The sequence below is a fragment of the Chanos chanos genome, chromosome 10, assembly GCF_902362185.1.
Source record: "Chanos chanos chromosome 10, fChaCha1.1, whole genome shotgun sequence".
Classification (NCBI taxonomy): Eukaryota; Metazoa; Chordata; class Actinopteri; order Gonorynchiformes; family Chanidae; genus Chanos; species Chanos chanos.
The window spans coordinates 32,779,097-32,797,476 of record NC_044504.1 but is presented as its reverse complement, the minus strand read 5'-3'; the positions used below and the strand labels follow the sequence as shown (position 1 = coordinate 32,797,476).

The window sequence follows — 18,380 nt, the reverse complement described above, 5'->3', positions numbered from 1 at the left end:
TACTGAGGATAATGAAGTACTTGAAGTAATGAAGTAATTGAGGATAATAAGCAAGACTACGACCATTCCTTGAATGTGTCATTGTTGTAGAATTTTAGGGGAATGGTGTCTTTGACTTATAGGACTGTAACATTGGTTTACTTACTGTGTTATTACTTTCCCTTTAATGTTTTTCTCTGTTGAGAAAATAGGCTATCACTAGCACCATCTAGTGGAGACATACCTTAGGTGCATTTTTATGATGAATTTTCCACGAAGAGGGAGGACAGGCTAATGGGTGTATCCTAGTTCCATGGGTAATGGGGACCCAATTGCCTCCCCTTAACTCTTATGGCCTCTAATACATCTAACTGAGCGAATGAACTAATTATTGCAGCTTTGAATCAGTTCTTTTGGTGCAAGAATAAGCATAACATTGTCAGAGTGGACTAGTAGTAGTACTGGACTGACAGTGGCCACTGAGTTGGTGGTCTACATGGATATAAAACACAGGTCTTTACCATATGTTGAATGAAGAAAAAAAATCAAAGCTTTATTGAGAAAATGTAGGGGAACAGGTCTGAATGATCCTTAGTAATCCTCACTTGTCCTGGTTGTATGTCACACCAACTTGTTTTCTGGCCTCATCCAACAGCTCAGCCAGAAGGGTAGAATCAGACAGGGACATTACTGGGCTCTCCTTCAGGCCTGAGGGTTAAACACTACATATTAATACAGGCCTGGGACCAATAGCACTGCTTTAACTTTACTATATGTTCAGACACATGCAGAGCAAGAACTATTCATCCATATTGTTTAAGCTTAGCACTGAGGAGAGGTTCAGGAACAATTATGTTTCTTCAAGCATAAAAACTACATTAAACCATTTTTGTTCCTTTTTTAAAATCAAAACTACAATGACACTCCAAATCAGAAAAGTCTAAAGGCAGACAGGTTGCTTTGGTTTGGATATTAGGATTTTCCACAAACAGCAGAAATTTTCAGTACCCACAGACCAAAGCAAACCTGTAAACAGGTATGATGATAGGGGACTCCACTCCTCTTACCTTTGAGCAGGCACTCACGGACCTCCTGGGCTTCGTAGCGGAGTCCCGCGCTGTGAGTGAAGTTGAGAGGCATGGGGGGCTCGGGCAGGGGGTGCTGACTCACCTTCCCATTCACGTCCAAATTTATGGGGCACCACATATGGTCTGGTACCTAATGATCATTATATGCGGCTTTTAGTGTCCCCTCCATCGAAACATACAGAACAGAGTGACAACATTTTTAAAAAAGGAAATGAATCAAAGTAATTTTAAGAATAATTCTACATTAACATTATGTAAGAGGAATGATGAAAAAAATTGGGTGATACTCAATGCGATTAAGCGATAATATTTTTTATTCTAATTCACAAATAATTATATTACAAGATATTACTGATGTCAACAACATTTTATCACAGAAAAGTAGCTCAACCCACCAACACGTTATATTACAACGTATGTTTCTTATAATTGTTTTACAAACCTTAATCATTCCTTTGCTGCCAACTATGACAGCATCATTGGTCAGCATCATTGTCATGGAACATGTGCACACAGCCATTCTGTTGCGGGAAAACTTCAGAACAACAACTGCATGCCCATCGACACCTAAACACATCGTGACAAATGCATCAAAACGCATCAGCATGGGCTCACACAGAATGCGCTTTGTACTGCAATTCATTTACGTATGACATTGATTCTAATTCAGCTTTCTGAGCGATGATATTTTTCAACTTTAATGCAGGCATTCACATTGTTGTCACACTTTATTGATTCCGGTAGGGAATCAATAAAGTGCAAACCACAAGCACAAAGTGCAAAGCACAGCTCGACTCGCTGTTTAACACTTGAAAGGGAAGCTACGCCGGCCGTGCCCCGTTTTCTGTTTCTTTTTTTAAGAACTTTGAGCGCTTTAACGTTTCTTCGGTTTGAATCATTACCTGTGTCCAGTTTATAACCCGTGGCTTGGATGGACTCAGGCCTCTCCCCATTGTACACCATTAACACAAACTGCAGACAGTAAACCCCAATGTCTAGCAAGGCCCCCCCTCCCAGGTCTCTCTCTGCCATACGAGGGATATGTGAGAGAGGGGCACCGAGGTCAGCCCGCACCATCATGACCTCCCCCACTTCATCCTGAGCCAGGGAACGCCTGAGCGCCGCCGATACAGGGAAGAAGCGAGTCCACAGCGCCTACAAAATGAATGCTGAGTCACAGTGATGCTTTGGCCACGACAACTGTTCACTGGGTTTGCTTAAGGTGGTGAAGAGTAACAACATGGTGTATTGTGGATTTGTAACCATTTCATAAAGATTTGACAGAACTGAAGAACAAATTAAGCAAACACAGTGTAGGTGCTACTTACGCGTTAATCTTCTGAGATCATTTTTAGCAACAAGTGATGGAACTTCTCTGATTAATATATGATGTTACTACCTACCGACAGTATAACTAGAAAATCTGTACAACTGACAACATACAGATGGATTTTCTAATATGATGCATAACTGCACTAATAGGGCAACGTATTCAGCAAATGTATTCTTCGGTGAACTCATATCAGTATCTGTCATGGCTATGGTCTGACAAAGAACTGAAAAAACTGGGAGGCCAATTTAAAAAAAAATAATCAGTAGCAATCAGTTCACCTCATGGTCTGGTGACATACTCTATTATATGGTTATCACCTGCGTTGCTTTTTTTCTTGCAATGTCATGGTGGTATAAGCATTTGGTTGGGCTCCAAGTAAAGTTAACAACAACATTACAGGTTGAAAGGTAGTTCTGTTCTATTTTCACTCACCTCCATCATAAACACATTGTTTTTCTTGGCTGCTGCCACCAGCTCCTTCACTTCTTTTGCATTCATGGCAAGTGGTTTTTCAATAAGCACCGGCTTCCCACAGTTCATGAAAAGCAGACCAGCTTTCAGGTGGTAAGGGTGGATAGTGCCAATATAAACTACATCTAAAGAAATATGCAAACAAAGATTCCTTACAAGCTCACAGATTACTGAACGCTTAAATGTGATTTTCTGTCTAGTTTACACCTCCTGCCTTGTGTGAACATATAACCAAGGCATTTTTGTAAATGTAGCTTTAATGAAAAATAGGACTCTAGGAGTCTGAAACCATGAAAGGTGAGAACTATAATCTGAAAGAGAGGAGAAAACATTGTTCGACACATCCTGACTATAAAATAAAAAGACTGGGGAACATGTGAAAGCCTACCTTTCCCTGACCGTTATCAGCAATGTTCACCCAATTATATAAAATTACTACCCTGAACCCCCATTTAATATTCAGCAACTAAGTAACTAGGTGTCCTGAAATGAACCTTAAGGGTCAAAGAATCAATAGCACCAGCTGGAGCTTAAGCAGTACAGCTGTCACCTGATAATGGTATGATTTTGGCATGATTATGAAATTAGTTCCCTCTCACGTTGTGAAATCAGGCCATGAATGGTTCAAAGCACACCTATCTCTGAGTCTTTGGCAAGCTCCTCGTAACTTGCGTAGGCTCGAAGGATGCCATGCTTCTCGGCAAACTCTTGGGCATTCTTCAGGTCTCGTGCTGCCACTGCCACCACCTTGGGGGACAAAGCAGTGTTAATGAATACTTTGCGATTACACAATACGATTACACAAGATATTCCCCTCTACAGTATGCTAGTCCGTAGTCAAACAGATCAACTGTAGTTTCAACTGGAACTAAAGAACACGTTTCTCCACAATGAGTCGTAAATTAAATGCAATTATTCGAGAAGAGTTGGTAATAAATATGTGCTGCAACAATATTCGAGCCATTACGGTAGAGGTTTTATGCAACGAGAAAATATTAACAATATAAAAATTAAACCTTAAGTTATAAATGTAGTAAGGTGACGGTCAAAGACAACTATTATATATTTAGAAGTAGACAGAGGCAGATCATTACTCCCTTTACAACGCGGCCATTTGATAACAAGATCTGAACATGAAAGGCTCACAGAATTACTCTATAGTTTTGCAGAAGTTTGCGCGGCACGGATTGAAAAATTAAGCGAATCCACCCTATGCACAACCCCGGTTTGCTTAACCATGATAATACTTGTCAAGTTGAACTGTAAACGAACTCATGTAGCCAACTCATGCAACACACTCGTGGTTACCTGGTGGTCTTCGGAAGGCAGCGTTCTCAATGCCACGGTAAAATCATGGCTGATTTTCCCAGCACTGCAAATTCCCCAGCGAATTGCCATGGCGTTTCACCTGATGGGGCTACCAGACGGAGTTTATAAGACTCACCGGACTTAATAACAAGAGGAGGAGGAGAAGGAGGAGGACAAGCACAACTCATGTTTGAAAGAACTTCCCATTTCACATACAGTTCATGACTTCACCTCTAGATGGAGACAAAGGACTTGTTAAAACAATCAGAGTGGCACGCATCGTAAACTTGTCAACGGATAGATCTAGCGCTCCGCACGGTCACCATGCATTTTCATTGGATCTCATCTGAAGCGTTTGAAGCCCATCGAATTTAGTATCACTGCGCCGACACATTCGAGAAGAGGAAAAAAACCCCTCGGAATCGGGCAAGTGCAAATACCATGGGTTTCTATTTAGGCACCTTCCAGCTGGAGGTAAGTCCCACTGTACATACTGAATGAATTGAAATTAATCACTGGTTAGTTTCTGATGGCGTTATTGTGCAAAACAGGTAAAAAACAAAACAAAACACATTATTTCGGTATTTTGACATATATCTGTCAGAGGAAGTACAACCAGAATGTACTCGTTTGTTAACCATAATATTTATTCCTGGAACACTTGAAAAATAAAAATATAAATAATAAATAAATAAATAAACAAATAAATAAATAACAAGAACTTTTGAGCTATGCATTTTGAAGTTCAATGATCATCGGGAGCCCACTGAAACTACGATTGTCTCTTACTTTTGAGAGAGGGGGTGACTGACTACATTAGCAACGGTGTACATATATATATATATATATATGTATATATAAAACCACATCCTCTCTTGAGGAATTCCAACTTTTTCCTCAGGGGCAGTCGCAAAATGATTTCCCCATACTGTCAATCAAGCCACACACCTCCCCCCCCCCCCCCCCCAGTAGCCACTCCCCCAAATAGACAAGAACACAGTAGGAGCATAGGCCACTCCCTCCTTTCCCAGGCTGTAGTATGGTGGGAACTTGTTGCTGGCCATGCTGTAATTGGATGCTATTTTTAACTGGACGTGCATAATCTGTCAAAGCAAGCTCCTTAGGGACCTGCCACCAGCATCTCCCCCCCAAGCCGCGGAATTTAACTAGGGACAGCTCTGCAGCTGTGATGGAAAACATCTGGTTTCAGCTGCCTACGGGCAAGGGTCTCTCTCCCCTGCTCTTGTCCTCGTCAGTCTCAATAATAATGATAATTAAAAAAAAAGAAAACGTAATTACAGTTCTTCCCTCAACATTTTTGTTGCAATAATTAAAGACTGATATAGGACACCTTCTATTTTCATATTTACAGTAGTTGACACTGACAAAGATAGCAAGGAACATTTCAATTCTGCAGGACTCTGATATACAAGTTGGAACAGACTACTTGATGATGACTGTGAATGTGAGTTAAACTTCAATCCAGAAATTCTTCTGAATTTATTTATCTTAGAAACATGCGGCGAGCTTGAATTGTGTTGTTACTACAAATATTCTCCCAAATGCCAACAAAACCACACAGATTATCCAAAGTAATTTATTTCTTGCTTTAATTTAAAAAAGATTAATTGCAATTTGTTACACTTAATAGTTATTGAAACACTCCCATGTTGTCTTTCAGCACAGGTTACATTTAGGCACACAAAATGCGTACATCAATTTTTTTTTCTTTTTCACTTGAAACTACTAACACAGAAGAGAAAGAGGATACTGCATTAAAGACTGAAACTGTACAAAATTAAGAATCAAAAATCAGCATAATTCAGCCCAACTTCCCCATCAATCCTTAAGAGAGAGAGAGAAAGAGAGAGAGAGAGAGAGAGAGAGAGAGAGAAGAGTATCCATTCCTCTAAATTCAACTAGTGTTTTTTGTTTGTTTGAAATGGCAAAACATGTAAAGTCATGGAACACCAGCCGAAGCAAAGGAATGTGGTCATAGGTGCTTTGGCAGGTCTGTGTGTCTGTCATATCTGCGAAGAATTTACTGCTTTACAGATAGAGTACAAAAAAAAGTCTATTAAAACAACCATAGCAGATATCATATGAAATTTGGCTTGAAAGTAGCACGCACACGTTTTATTTTTTTTCTCGTTTTCTCGTTCTGTGGTGCAAGTCTGAGTGAGACAGCTGTGTGTGTGTGTGTGTGTGTGTGTACAGATGTGTGTATGCTTGATTTGATGGGAGCAAAAAGCAAAGCTGTACTCGTAGAGTTCGGCGCTTTTTGAAAATGTAAAGAATGTCTGGTCATTAGCACGTGCGCGTGCACGCTTGCTCGCTCGCACACACACACACGCGCAATATTTCGATCAGCCCATAGAAAACACTGCATTTATTAATAACCAACATGGGCCGTCTAAAAAGAAAAAAAGTCCACATTCTAACGAAATGGAAATCATCAAGTTCTCTCTCTTCTGCAACACAGCAATAAGATAACAAGCATGTACTATAAGTATGTACTATATGTACTAGAATTAACCCCTACTCACACCATCCACACAAAATCTACAGCTCTGCTAACGCACAGCTGTAAAATATTGTACACAGCGAGAAATATTATGATGGGACCTCGTCCTTTCACACTTGTGTGGGGGGGAAAAAAACAGTTGGGCTTGCTCTGCTGTGGACTCGGGAGTACCCTCTCTTCATTTTGGCTGACTGAGGACAGAGAACATCTTAACTAAGGGAAGAGAATTTAGGCAAGAAAGCACGTTCTTCTCCTCCGTTTCAGAGGCCCCTCGGAAAACAAGCACAGTCACCCACTGCGATTGCTGCCGCTGCTGTGGCATCTGGGAAGGTTGTTAAGGGAACGTGCTAAATGCAGGATCCCCTAATTCTGTGCAGCCGTGAGGTGCACTACCTTTGGTGTTTCCAACGTATGCAAAGCTGGACAGTTCTTCTCATGTTCAATGTATGGGACAGGAGTGATATTCAGTTATCTTCTGAGGTGAGAGGACATCACATAAAATCCTACGGACAGTTTTGATCACAGAAAAAAAAAAAAAAAATCATTTTTGGGGGCATGAATGATTGTAGATTGAGATTTTTTTTTTTGGCTTCTCGATAACAAGCGACAAAGGTTGACTGTACGTTGACATACGATGACACACAGCGTGATCTCCCACGAAGCATGGGACAGCGGGATGGCATAAGGTTATTGTGTGGATCATTTGGCAAAAGAAAACAAGAATAAAAATTAAATGAAAAAAAAAACAAAAAAAAAAAACAGAGAAAATCGTTGAGCTCCTATGGCTTACACTGAAATGAAATATCTGTGCACTTGAAGGTGACAAAAAAAAGGAACAACAACAACAACAAAAAAAAAAGACAAAGTGGAATCACAATCAAATTTCAAATTTCAGTCACACTCTCTCTTCTTACTCTCACTTGAGTGGCCACCAATGCAGTCACAATGTGAGTCGCTTTTCAGCAATGACCCCCAGAGCTCCATAGATCTGTTCTCTCACCATCTGTGCCCACTGGGATTCACTTGCTCAGCAGCCCACATTAACCCAAAAAAAGGTTGCCTGGTTTTCCCCGCTCTGGGGGCTTTTGTTGGCACTGCAGTGGATGACAGGAGTGTAACTGGCTGTACTGAGCACACCATCATCCTACCAAGGGATTCGTTTAGCAGAGTCGCTGCTGGTGCCGTCCAATGTCTTCCGTTTCGTCTTAATCGGAATGGCCGTCGACGAGATCGTAATTAAAGTGGAACCGTCATGAGCTCCAACAGCGAGAGGAGAGCACAACTTCCTTTAACACCCACCCCCCCCCCCAATCATTAAAAACAGAGCACAAGTAAAACAGTTCTTTGTTGTTGTTGGTTTTGCGTACCTCTAACGTGTATTTGATTCCCTGGGTGTATAGTTAAGCGATGATTATGACTAGCAGGAATAAGAAATAACAAATGACAAAAAAAATATTATAATTGCACAATAATTATGGGGGGTAAGGGGGTGGAGTTTAGGTTTGATGGTAAACGTTCTCAGAACTGACACCCCAAGCAGGGTAAAGGTGATTAGTCATCTCTTATGGCGATGGCACAGACACTTCCACGAGTCGGTTGTTTTTGCGCTTGCACGTAGCGCTGTTGCCGTTCTTGGGGCTGCCCTGGATGAACTTCACACACACCTTGTCCTGCTTGAACTGCACTAGGAACCTAAAGACAGAGTGGTGAAAACAGGAGAGGACAAGTGAGTGGACAGTGTACTCCTTAGGATGGTTCTCGCAAATCTTACAGGTTTTTTTTCTTAATACTTTTTTTTTTTTTCCCTTTTTCTGAATGTCAAGAATCTTGAGACTGTACTATGATTAAACGTACCTTTCTCTCAAAATTAAAGCCAAAATTGTTGGCAGATTTACTAGCACCGTTGGCTCATGTTAACAATATTATCTTATGACTGTTAATTGATACACGACTAGCACATGGATCAATCAGGAGCTGTAGCTTTATACATACTAAAGGCTTTTGTTATGTGAAGGACTTACTCGTCTGTGATATCAATGTTTAATTGTTCCCTGTCAGCTGTCGCACTTCCAGTGCGGTACAGTTTGGTGATGATTTCAATCAGGCGTTCGCTGCTCAGTAAGAAGTCGCCTTTGGCTGCTGATGTAGAGCCCTGTGCAGAGACACGAGAATATAAACACCAGCATATGGCCTTTCAGTTCATTTACAGTGGACCAGTGTCTGTCTTGACAGCATGAAAATATAAGGCACGTTTCAAGTGCAATACGTACAGCCATATGTAATATGTTACGTTTTTTAAGTATTTCCTGACATGCATTGTAAAAAAGTTTCTTGAACGTTCATATTCTTCGTTGTAGTACACTACGGGTTATCGACTCGTCATTGCTGCATTCAGTGTTGATTCTGAGAGATAGTGGCTCTTCACCTCTTTGAGCTTGAGGGCAAAGAAGCCGTCGCTCTGGGTGCTCACAGAGACACTGGTGACATCAGACAGCGGAACGCTGACCTTGACCTGACCCGTCTTGTGATCAGCCAGGACAAAGTGGCTCTTGGTCAACAGGAAGATTCTCGGAGTACTCTAAGTAACGAATAAGCACAAATCAAAGTCAGTCCTCATTCTTGAGCGGATTGGGATTTGAGAATCCTAACCGTTCCGTCGTTTTTCGCTGATTGAGTTCTAAAGGTGCTGTTATACAATTTTCCATCCTGTCGAGAGGAAGAAAGTATTGTGTTTCTTACTTTGCCGTTGGCCCTGTTGATCTTGTTGATCACATCTGCCAGGAGAATTTTCTCCTCCACTGCACTGTTCAGCTTCTGGTACTTGGGATTCTTTTTGATCTCCAGATAGTCTCCTTTGAAAGGCTGACCCACACTGGCAAAACACGTTGGAGTTTACTTTTACATGCTCATCTAAAGTACAGGTATGACCTCCATGCACTGTAATATAGCATATAATGATTATTTATGGTCAGATATACTGCAAAGGACAGATAGAGAACAGCCTTCATGTATTCATACCTGCTGGGGTATAGGGCCTTCTTGTCTTTAAACATCTGACTGGCCTCCAGTTTCTCCTCATAAATAGCTTTCTTCTCCTCCGTGAACTGGCTCCTGTACTTCTTGCACTGATGTCATGTCACACAGATAAGAAAATTTACCCAAAATCAGATTATTTGGCTGTGTATAGAATAACAACATAACAAGGAGGAGAACTTGTGCTTCGTTGTCACAGAAACAATGGCACGGTTTTGGAAGTGAGTATGTCATGCTCTGTCACTAAGTACAAAGAGGTTTCAGAGACTGCTTACTCTCCACAGATGAAAGATTCTCCTGAGGGCCTGATGAGTTCCATCCAGGAACTGGTAGGGTCTGGCGGGCCAGTTCTTATCAGTGGGTGACATGGAGGGCATTGTGTTCTTTAAGCCCAGGAAGTACTTCTGCATCTGTAATCCAAACAAAATTACTCCACTAAACTCTCACAAAGGATATACTGTCAATTGTACGTTGTGCATGAACTAGACAAAATCACTCATGTGACTTACAATTCTCTGAACAGTGAAGTCATAGATCTTCTTTCCTGCATTTGCTCTGAAGAACTTCCTGTACTCCCGACGAACCTGTGAACCAAGAATGGTCAGTACAGTATCTGATGGTATGGCATTTTCCCATGTGCCGTTCGCGGAAAAAGACAAGTCAACAATGAGCACCCATGTACAGAGCAACAAAAAACACGCTATGACGACACACTATAAGAGCTGATTGGTTAGTGGCAAACACAGACCCATTACCAGACAAACAGCAAACCTAAAAATGGACAGAGAGTAGAAATTATCCCGTAGTGGCCATGGAACTGATGTTGGTTACTCTACCAAGAGACAAGGAGCTCCTCCAGTGACAGACAGACAGTTATTGTATCCTAGTCACTGTCAATCAACTGTTGTTTCTCTAGAATTCGTTGAGATGATAAACTTGTGTGCAGTTGCTGAGTGATAGGTGAGAGTAGCTAGTAAACCACTAATCTTTTACGACACATAAAAAAGACTATAATCTCACTTCAAAGTAAAGCACCCAACAGCTCCTCTACAGGAAACCTTGATAACACGAAGCAGAATTTACTTTCAAACAGTCATATACACATAAAATAACAACAAAAAAGGCATCAGAGACAACCATTGCAAAAGACAAAACAGCAGAGTGTATGTAATATGGACACAACGTAACTCGAACGCTTAAAAAAAAAAAAAAGAAAAAAAAAGAAAGAGAGAGAGAGAAGAAAACGTTGAGCGTTAGAAGTCACACAGCAGCATGCAGACAGGCACAACAGGCTAACAAGTAGAGACAGACAAGAGAGACAGACGGTTGGACAGAGAGACAGGCAGAAACGACATTCAGGCAGCCTCTGTCGTGTCAGTCGGGGTCAAGGCGTTTGACCTCTTGGTTGAGGAAACTGCAGTCTTCAGGAACAGAACTGGACGGGCGGGGGGGGAGAAAAAGCATCTGCCTCAAAATTATCCAGTGAGAGATTATTTAAAGCCCTGGATTATGAGAGCAGATTTCATTCTGTTTTATGGAACAAGACTGATATTCTGTTCCAATTGGCGCGCATCTAAACAATTCAAACTGCGGATTCTAAACACTACTGCACGTCAAGGCTGAGGCTGAGGTGACAGCCGTAAAGGAGTGGGCCTGTAAAGGAGAAATGTCATTCAGCGACCGAACGAGCCCCCTGTCTATGAGGCTCCGTGACACGGAGAGGCTGGCTGTATGTTCATGGTTTTTTTTTTTCTTCCCCCCCCTTCCCACCGGCCACTGGTGCCTGGATAAAGGCTGGCCCGAGGGCCCCTGAAGGGAATGGTTGGCAGATACCTTCAGTCCCAACCAGTAGGCCCAAATGACAGCGACAGCATGCTTACGCCTGGCCTCCTCCTTCAATCGCTTCAGCTCTCTGCGTGCCTGTTCGGGATGAGGGGGAGGGAAGGAAAGAACGCAGAATAGAGTGAAGCGGGGTGAAACGGAGGAGTATGAAGAAGCCGCACGCAAAATCAAACCTACGACAGGGCAAACGGAGGGACACACATCACAAACTGGTCATTCTCAGTCTCTCTCTCTCTCTCGCTCTCTTTCTCTCTCTTGTGGAGATATGGTTGTTGATGTACTGTTGATGGGAATACATTTATGGTAGCTCCGGTATCACATTTGTTCCTTTTTCTCTTTGCAAGAAAAAAAAATCAAATATACAGTAGTTTCCTTTTTGAAACCACACACACACACACACACACGCACACACACACACGCACACGAGCACGCAACACGTACACACACAAACCAAAACACACCATTCCATATCCTGAAGAGAGTACTGGTTAGAACAAAATCTTAATGGGAAGCTAGCAATTCAGAGCACTGCAAGCAGAACATGCCAAAACGTTTCCTTTGGGCAAGAGAATGGAAAGCAAATACTCCTTGCTTATATGGGCAAAACTAAAAAAAAAAAAAAAAAAATCGCATACAGAAAACCATGGAATGTGTGAGAGACCTGAAACAATGACGAAAAGCAGGGATCAGTGTTCGGTTTCGCTAACTGGGCCACTTGGCGCGGGGGCAGGCGCCGCCCGCTGCCGCGTTAGCCTAGCACGTGGGAATGGACCCGCTCCCCTGGGTGCCCGTCTGGATGAGCTTAAATCCATCGGCAGTCAGACTAAAGAGGCTTAAGTGACTGGAACCTGCCCTTCTCCCCCTCCCCCCACCCTTACCATCTCTCGTTCTCTCGTCATCTGAGTGGGTCTGGTGAGGGGGGGGGGGGGGGGGGGGGTCTGCCACCTCACACGTTTCCCCATTACATTATAAACACATGTTGTTTTCACCATGCAGTGGTATGTGAATGCCGGCATTCACGGTACGATGGCATGCAGTAATAGATGTAATAGGTTCAGAGGGCATGGCAAGGGTCACGGTTATGTCCGGTTATTACTTGTGCGAAGTTCAAACAGATTTTTTTTTTTGCTGTTGTTTTTTATGGGGATGTTGATGGAACACACAGAGGGCGGTCACAAACGTCCTGAATACCTTGGTCCCTTGCCAGCCTGCCCAGATGACAGACACGGCACGCTTATTCCGAGCCTCCTCCTTTAACCGCCGCAGTTCTCTTCGAGCCTGGGTTAGTGTGTGGGTGATTTTTTTTAGAGATTTTTCAGGGGGGTGGGGGAAAGGGAAGCAAAAAGGCATTAAGAACAGCAGTTAGAGGCATAGGGAGAGAGAAAGAAGGAAGATTAAAATAACATAAGAAGAAAAAAAAGAATCTCTCCACCAGCATTGGAGAGCTAAAAGCAAACAGTGAATCATTTTTTTGTGCAGTTTGTTTCCTCTCGTGTATCTGTCCTTTTCTCTAACTTGTGACAGCTTTTCAAAACTTGTGTATTTATCCCATATTCAGTATAGGGGTTGATCTGTCACTCATGACTGTGATGAAAACACAAGTTGAGAACCTCCAATGGCTCAAGAGAGAAATGGGACGACCCACAAATCCTTAACCAGAGGTTAGAAACAGATTCCCAGTTCAAATGACTTGATGGTAAAAGGTCGAGTACTCTAATAACTGTCCTTGCATCCAATGTGTGATGGAACTCTTTTGGATTAAGAGAGATCACGATAAAAATGTCGTAAGTGCTTCAAAGTCAAGAATGAAAGAATATTTGGATAGTGATAGCAGTGAAGTCTTTGTGTTTTCATTGGCCATCAGCTGCTTAATTAAAGCAGGGCTAGGCCATGTGTTTGGCAGAATGAGACAGCCTGAAACTTCGCAATGAGTAATCAAAATTGTCCTCTCATAGTTGCTTTTGCAGTATGGCTCAAGTGTATGACAAAACAAATTGATATAATTAACCAGAGTTGTGCAATATTTGAGACAAAGAAATATTCTTTTGAAGGCTGGGCATGCGGTAATGAAGTTCCTAGAGTGGAATAAAGATATTACTTTAATCAAGGCATACGGGTGTTTGAGAATTTCAAAACAGCCAGTTAGCACAGGCTAAAATGCTGTTAGTATCTCCCCAAAGGTCTATAACCAAAACATTACCTCTGAAATAACATGGCAACGTTAGTCACACGAGTATATGGGGTTAGTGGAACACTTGAACAACGTAGTAGATTTCATTCATTGGTCTATCACCACGAGGGAGACACGACACGGGAGATGATGGACAGGACGAGCTAAACATGACGGGAGGCTGCGTAAATACCTTCGTTCCTTGCCAAGCTGCCCAAATGACAGACACGGCATGTTTATTCCGCGCCTCTTCCTTGAGACGCCGCAGTTCCCAGCGGGCCTGCGGAGGTTAGCCGAGGCGGGCCGTAGAACAGCAGAGACACGAAGATACACGGTTAGAAGTCGCAGGAAAGTTCGTGCAGAGCAATAGTGGCAGAGACAGAAAGAGAAAGAGAAAGAGAGACAGAGAGAGAGAGAGAGACAGAGAGAGAGAGAGAAAGAAAGAGACAGAGAGTGGCATGGATAGAAGAAGCAGTGATACTAAGCACCAGGAGATGATAGAAGCTGAATGGTCTCTCAGTGTACGGGTGCTTTCCAGAGAAATTCTAGAGGATTCCCTCAGCTGTATACCTGTCTTTTCTGGCTCAGCTCCACGTTAAGCCAAGTTAACCGCCAATTAACATCTTATCCTAAAACATTTAATCTCCCTCAACGTTATCACCTTTTTTTTTTCCGTGGTCATCTTGATTTTTTGGCATTTTACAGACCATTCTCACGCTTTGAATCTGAGGTATGACATAAGAGAGGAGAGACGGTACCTGGGTCCCGTGCCAGTAAGCAGCGATGGTTGTCACTGCTTCCTCACACCGCTTCTGGTATTTCAGCTCCCTCAAGATCTTACGGGCCTGAGGAGATTAAAGGAGAAAGAAAAAAGTCTGGTAACAGAACTTATTACCCAGATCAAGTTTAATACACTTTATTCAGAGACCACAGACTTCATTCAGAAGGTGACTGACTTCGTGACCTGTAGCTTGGACCTACCTTCCATCCCCTGATGAATGACTGCACAATTATAGTCGAGCGCTTGATGTTCTGATACTTCTTTTGTTGCTGCAATCAAACAGAAACAAGCGACTTGGAGCTCAACGGACTACAGCTGCGCAAATGATTTATTGAAAACAACGCGGAAATTGTTTTTTGGAAGCACCATAACTCTGGTTTGTCATTTTCGGTTTTCTTGAGACAGCCGGCAAAAAAACGGGCAATTTGCGGGCCAAGTTGGGGGAAGGGGGGCTTACCGCGTATCTCCTGTACCAGGCGGCCACCACCACCTGGCTCTTCTTCAGCAGGAGGAAGTGGGTGCGGCACTTCCAGCCGCGGTAGATCTTCTGGATGAGCGTAGCCAAGTCCTCCAGACAATGCCTCCTTTTCTCCTCAAGAAAGAAAAGCTAAGGAGACACAGAGGGAAAAACAGCGTGAGTAACAGATAGTATCTGAAAATGGAATATCTTTCACGCGTATCGGAATCGTGATACGCTCAGGGCGCGCAGAGAACATTTGTCAAATCCCGAGGATAAAATGACGTCTGTGGGCATTTCTGGATAATTCTGTCACATATGGTATACACCAAAACCAAAATTATGACTGTAGCCTCTCTGATTAGACGGTCATAAACAAGTGACATTTGTCAAATCTGTCCTCCTGGCAACCGTATTTGAGTTCAGTGAAGTTCATTGAGCTAGGGTTAAAACTGGAGCCCTACCCTGAGTGAGATCCCGTGGTGATAGGACTGTGACTGAACAGCTGTAGATGTAGATTATGGTGGAGGAATGTGAATGGATAAGATGAAACACTGAGGTTTTCACAGTCACGTTTGCGCTCCACGACAGAAGAGGCCCTGTAAAAGTGCTTTGGTCTTCCTATGGAGTTTCTCAGCCTAAATATCCATTTCCCACTGTTTCCCATACCATCTGACAAGTAGTGGAGTGGTTAAGTGAAAACATGTGTTTCTTTTTTTCCTTTTTTTTGTGTGTGTTTGCAACTAATTATCAGAGCAGCTCAGAGGACTACGTTTTCCTGTACAAGAAAACTCCTCAGTATCTTGAGGATGATCTTACTTAACTTTTACTTTAGCTTTATTAATGTTGTTTTTACTTGTTACAAAGCCCCCAGTCAATTCTTGCACTGGAGATACATGATATTGTATTACTGAATTATTTAAACTCCCTTTAACATGAATGGACATGTAAGGTTAAATTCGAAAATGTTAAAAATCGAACCCAAGTGACCATGTTTCTCTTCCTATGCCAGTTTTGCTTTTAATTTTATTCCATCGTCTCTCTCTTATTTTCAAAGGAACACTGTTTAACTGAACTGATGAAGGGAGTACTACGTCATAGATCTAGCTACTCACCGTTCTGGGGTTCCTGATGAAAATCTTGGAGCGTCCGTAGGAGAACTCCTCAGCAGGTACCTGTAGGTCTGTCAACAGCACCTCCACTCCTTTTCTGTTTGGACAAATGACATCCTAATTTCAATATTTTTAAAATCAAACACATGTCAACATGCACACACACACACACACACACACACACACACACACACACACACACACACACACACACACACATCCACACTCACTACCCCATTCCTACAATTATACATTAAAACACTTCTTTAAGAGTCACTTCTTTAAACAACTGAAATTCAATTGAAAATACAAATTTAAATTCAAAAGACAGACAGTAAACAATTCATTTTCAAATTGACCAGACTGCAAATCATGTGATCTACACTCTGAAGGGAGATCACCGTGTGAGGCACAATTTTGTTAAAAAAAAAATGACATTGCTTTAGACAGCCATCAGTGTTTGCAGAAAAACATTCTTAACACACAACCTAATGTTGTGTGAAGGGAAAGAATACAGACATAGTAATAACAATGTAGCACAGATAACAGCCAAAAAACAGACGTGATTCAGTGTCTCGTCTCCTTTCTAAACGAAACAAGTGAATATTATGAATATAGCAGTATGGGCAATTTCTGTCCAAACACGTCTGCTATTAGACACAGACGGTCACCGCAAAGATACGGCAACGAACACGCTTTGAAGATAGTTGTCCTCGATAAGCCAGATAGCCAAAACAGACACGGTGACATAATTAACAGGAAGCTCCTCAGGCAAGATCTTGTATGCTGATTAATCCTTAAAAGACGGAACGTTTACAATTCAGTACACCAAATCTTGTCCGAGACGGGCGCCCAAAAAATACTTGAGTTTGCGACAGAAGAAAGGGACTAGATTCAAAAACAACTGACGTAACTCTTGAGAACGTGCTTGGTAAATATAACTGCCTTTCTGCAAAGCAGGGGGCGCAAGTGGTACTGAAGGCGATCGGACAGTCTCAAGAAAGGAGCACAGGAAGATGCTTTGATTAACTGACGTGTAACATTGTTCAATACGGTCACCGAGACCGCATTCTTATATCGTGGATAAGAGTCAATGGGTTCCTATACACTAAAACACACAGAGTGCTGATGCTCTCACCTGGTTGGACCCCTCCAGTGGGGCCAAGTCTGCTTGCAGAGCATCTTATAGCGTTCTAGACAGGGCTCGTACGCCTGGCGGAAAGCATACCCCGCACGTCTCACGCGCACGTTCTCCATCAGACCAAGGTAACGCACCTGATGGCACACCAGCGAATCAGTGAAGATGTGGGGTGCCTTCTTCTCATTGGGCTTAATGCATCTAAGAAAAAAAAAAAGAAAAAAAAAAAAAGAAAGCATTTGAAACCTTGGATTATACAACAGATTTGCATAGACAATCTAGTAAACATCTAATCACTGTTTAATAAGGCAAAAAGATTCAATTAAAAAAAAAAATTGATAAAGGGGCTACAGACAAGATCTGCTAGCGGCTCACTGTTGGCATACTAACCTGATGTAGTTGGGGTTCTTGGTTTGAAGGTTCTTCATGAGTGTGCTCACAGACGCTCTGAACTGGAAACCAGCAGTGGGAGGCCTTTTCAGGTTCACTTTGTCTGGGTTCCCCTCAGGGAAGAGCATCTTCATCAGGCTGTGGTTGGCCTTGTACATGGCCTGAGACAGGTCTCTGTACAGCAGGTCATTGTTTTTGTCCACAAAGCCCTCTACCCGGTACAGCACCTACACACACACACACACACGCACACACAGCATCACATCACCTCATTTACTATGCATTCGTCTTCCAAAAAAACATCCTGTTAGATAAAAAAAAATATGTCCCAGTTATGGCATCATAGCCTAGTTTTTATTATATTAAAGTTTTCTGAATCCTCTGAGTGATTAAAAAGCTATTACCTTACAGCTTACAGAGCTTACAGAGCAGGGGCATTCTGGGCCACACATAACCTATGAATTTGTCATATTACTGTAATTTCTTTCATTTATATAATGAGTTTATAAAAGAGAGTGCTACAGGTAGTGCACTCTGTCAAATTACTCTAGACCACAGCCTATCCGAGAGAACAGTGGGCTATGATTACGAATCCCCTCTGGCCTCTTAGATGCACCCACTTTGTTAATGAGTGAAAGAAATGACCGTAGAAATCAAACGACTGCACGTCTGTGATGTAGTGTTTGAAAAAATGTATAACTGTACCTGTGATGAGATGTGTAAGTGTGTGTGTATGTGTGTTTGCATGCATGTG

At 42.3% G+C, this 18,380-nt stretch overlaps 2 protein-coding genes across 5 annotated transcripts in view; both read right to left on the bottom strand.

Annotated features, from left to right (window-relative positions):
• Positions 1-512: 512 nt before the first annotated feature.
• On the bottom strand, positions 513-4,378 carry LOC115822318 (trans-1,2-dihydrobenzene-1,2-diol dehydrogenase). Its single transcript, XM_030786095.1, has 7 exons — positions 4,180-4,378; positions 3,507-3,618; positions 2,833-2,996; positions 1,970-2,222; positions 1,510-1,634; positions 1,047-1,197; positions 513-687 (listed from the first exon to the last, which is right to left on the bottom strand). Exons 1-7 carry the CDS (start codon positions 4,267-4,269, stop codon positions 581-583), a joined length of 1,002 nt encoding a protein of 333 aa, XP_030641955.1. The 5' UTR covers positions 4,270-4,378; the 3' UTR covers positions 513-580.
• Positions 4,379-7,564: 3,186 nt separating this feature from the next.
• The window catches only part of myo1b (myosin IB), a 61,804-nt gene continuing 50,988 nt past the window's right edge, over positions 7,565-18,380 (bottom strand). For 2 of the 4 annotated variants that reach the window (XM_030787188.1, XM_030787189.1), the window contains 15 exons: positions 17,627-17,853; positions 17,237-17,437; positions 16,102-16,195; positions 14,987-15,136; positions 14,730-14,798; positions 14,507-14,593; positions 13,942-14,028; positions 11,570-11,656; positions 10,246-10,320; positions 10,012-10,146; positions 9,722-9,828; positions 9,443-9,575; positions 9,129-9,281; positions 8,725-8,855; positions 7,565-8,395 (listed from right to left, as the gene is read on the bottom strand). In XM_030787188.1, coding sequence (XP_030643048.1) covers positions 8,266-8,395; positions 8,725-8,855; positions 9,129-9,281; positions 9,443-9,575; positions 9,722-9,828; positions 10,012-10,146; positions 10,246-10,320; positions 11,570-11,656; positions 13,942-14,028; positions 14,507-14,593; positions 14,730-14,798; positions 14,987-15,136; positions 16,102-16,195; positions 17,237-17,437; positions 17,627-17,853 — 1,866 coding nt within the window. In that variant the 3' untranslated portion in view covers positions 7,565-8,265. The remainder of the gene's footprint in view (positions 8,396-8,724; positions 8,856-9,128; positions 9,282-9,442; positions 9,576-9,721; positions 9,829-10,011; positions 10,147-10,245; positions 10,321-11,569; positions 11,657-13,941; positions 14,029-14,506; positions 14,594-14,729; positions 14,799-14,986; positions 15,137-16,101; positions 16,196-17,236; positions 17,438-17,626; positions 17,854-18,380) is intronic. The other 2 variants (XM_030787190.1, XM_030787191.1) reach the window with 2 other exon arrangements.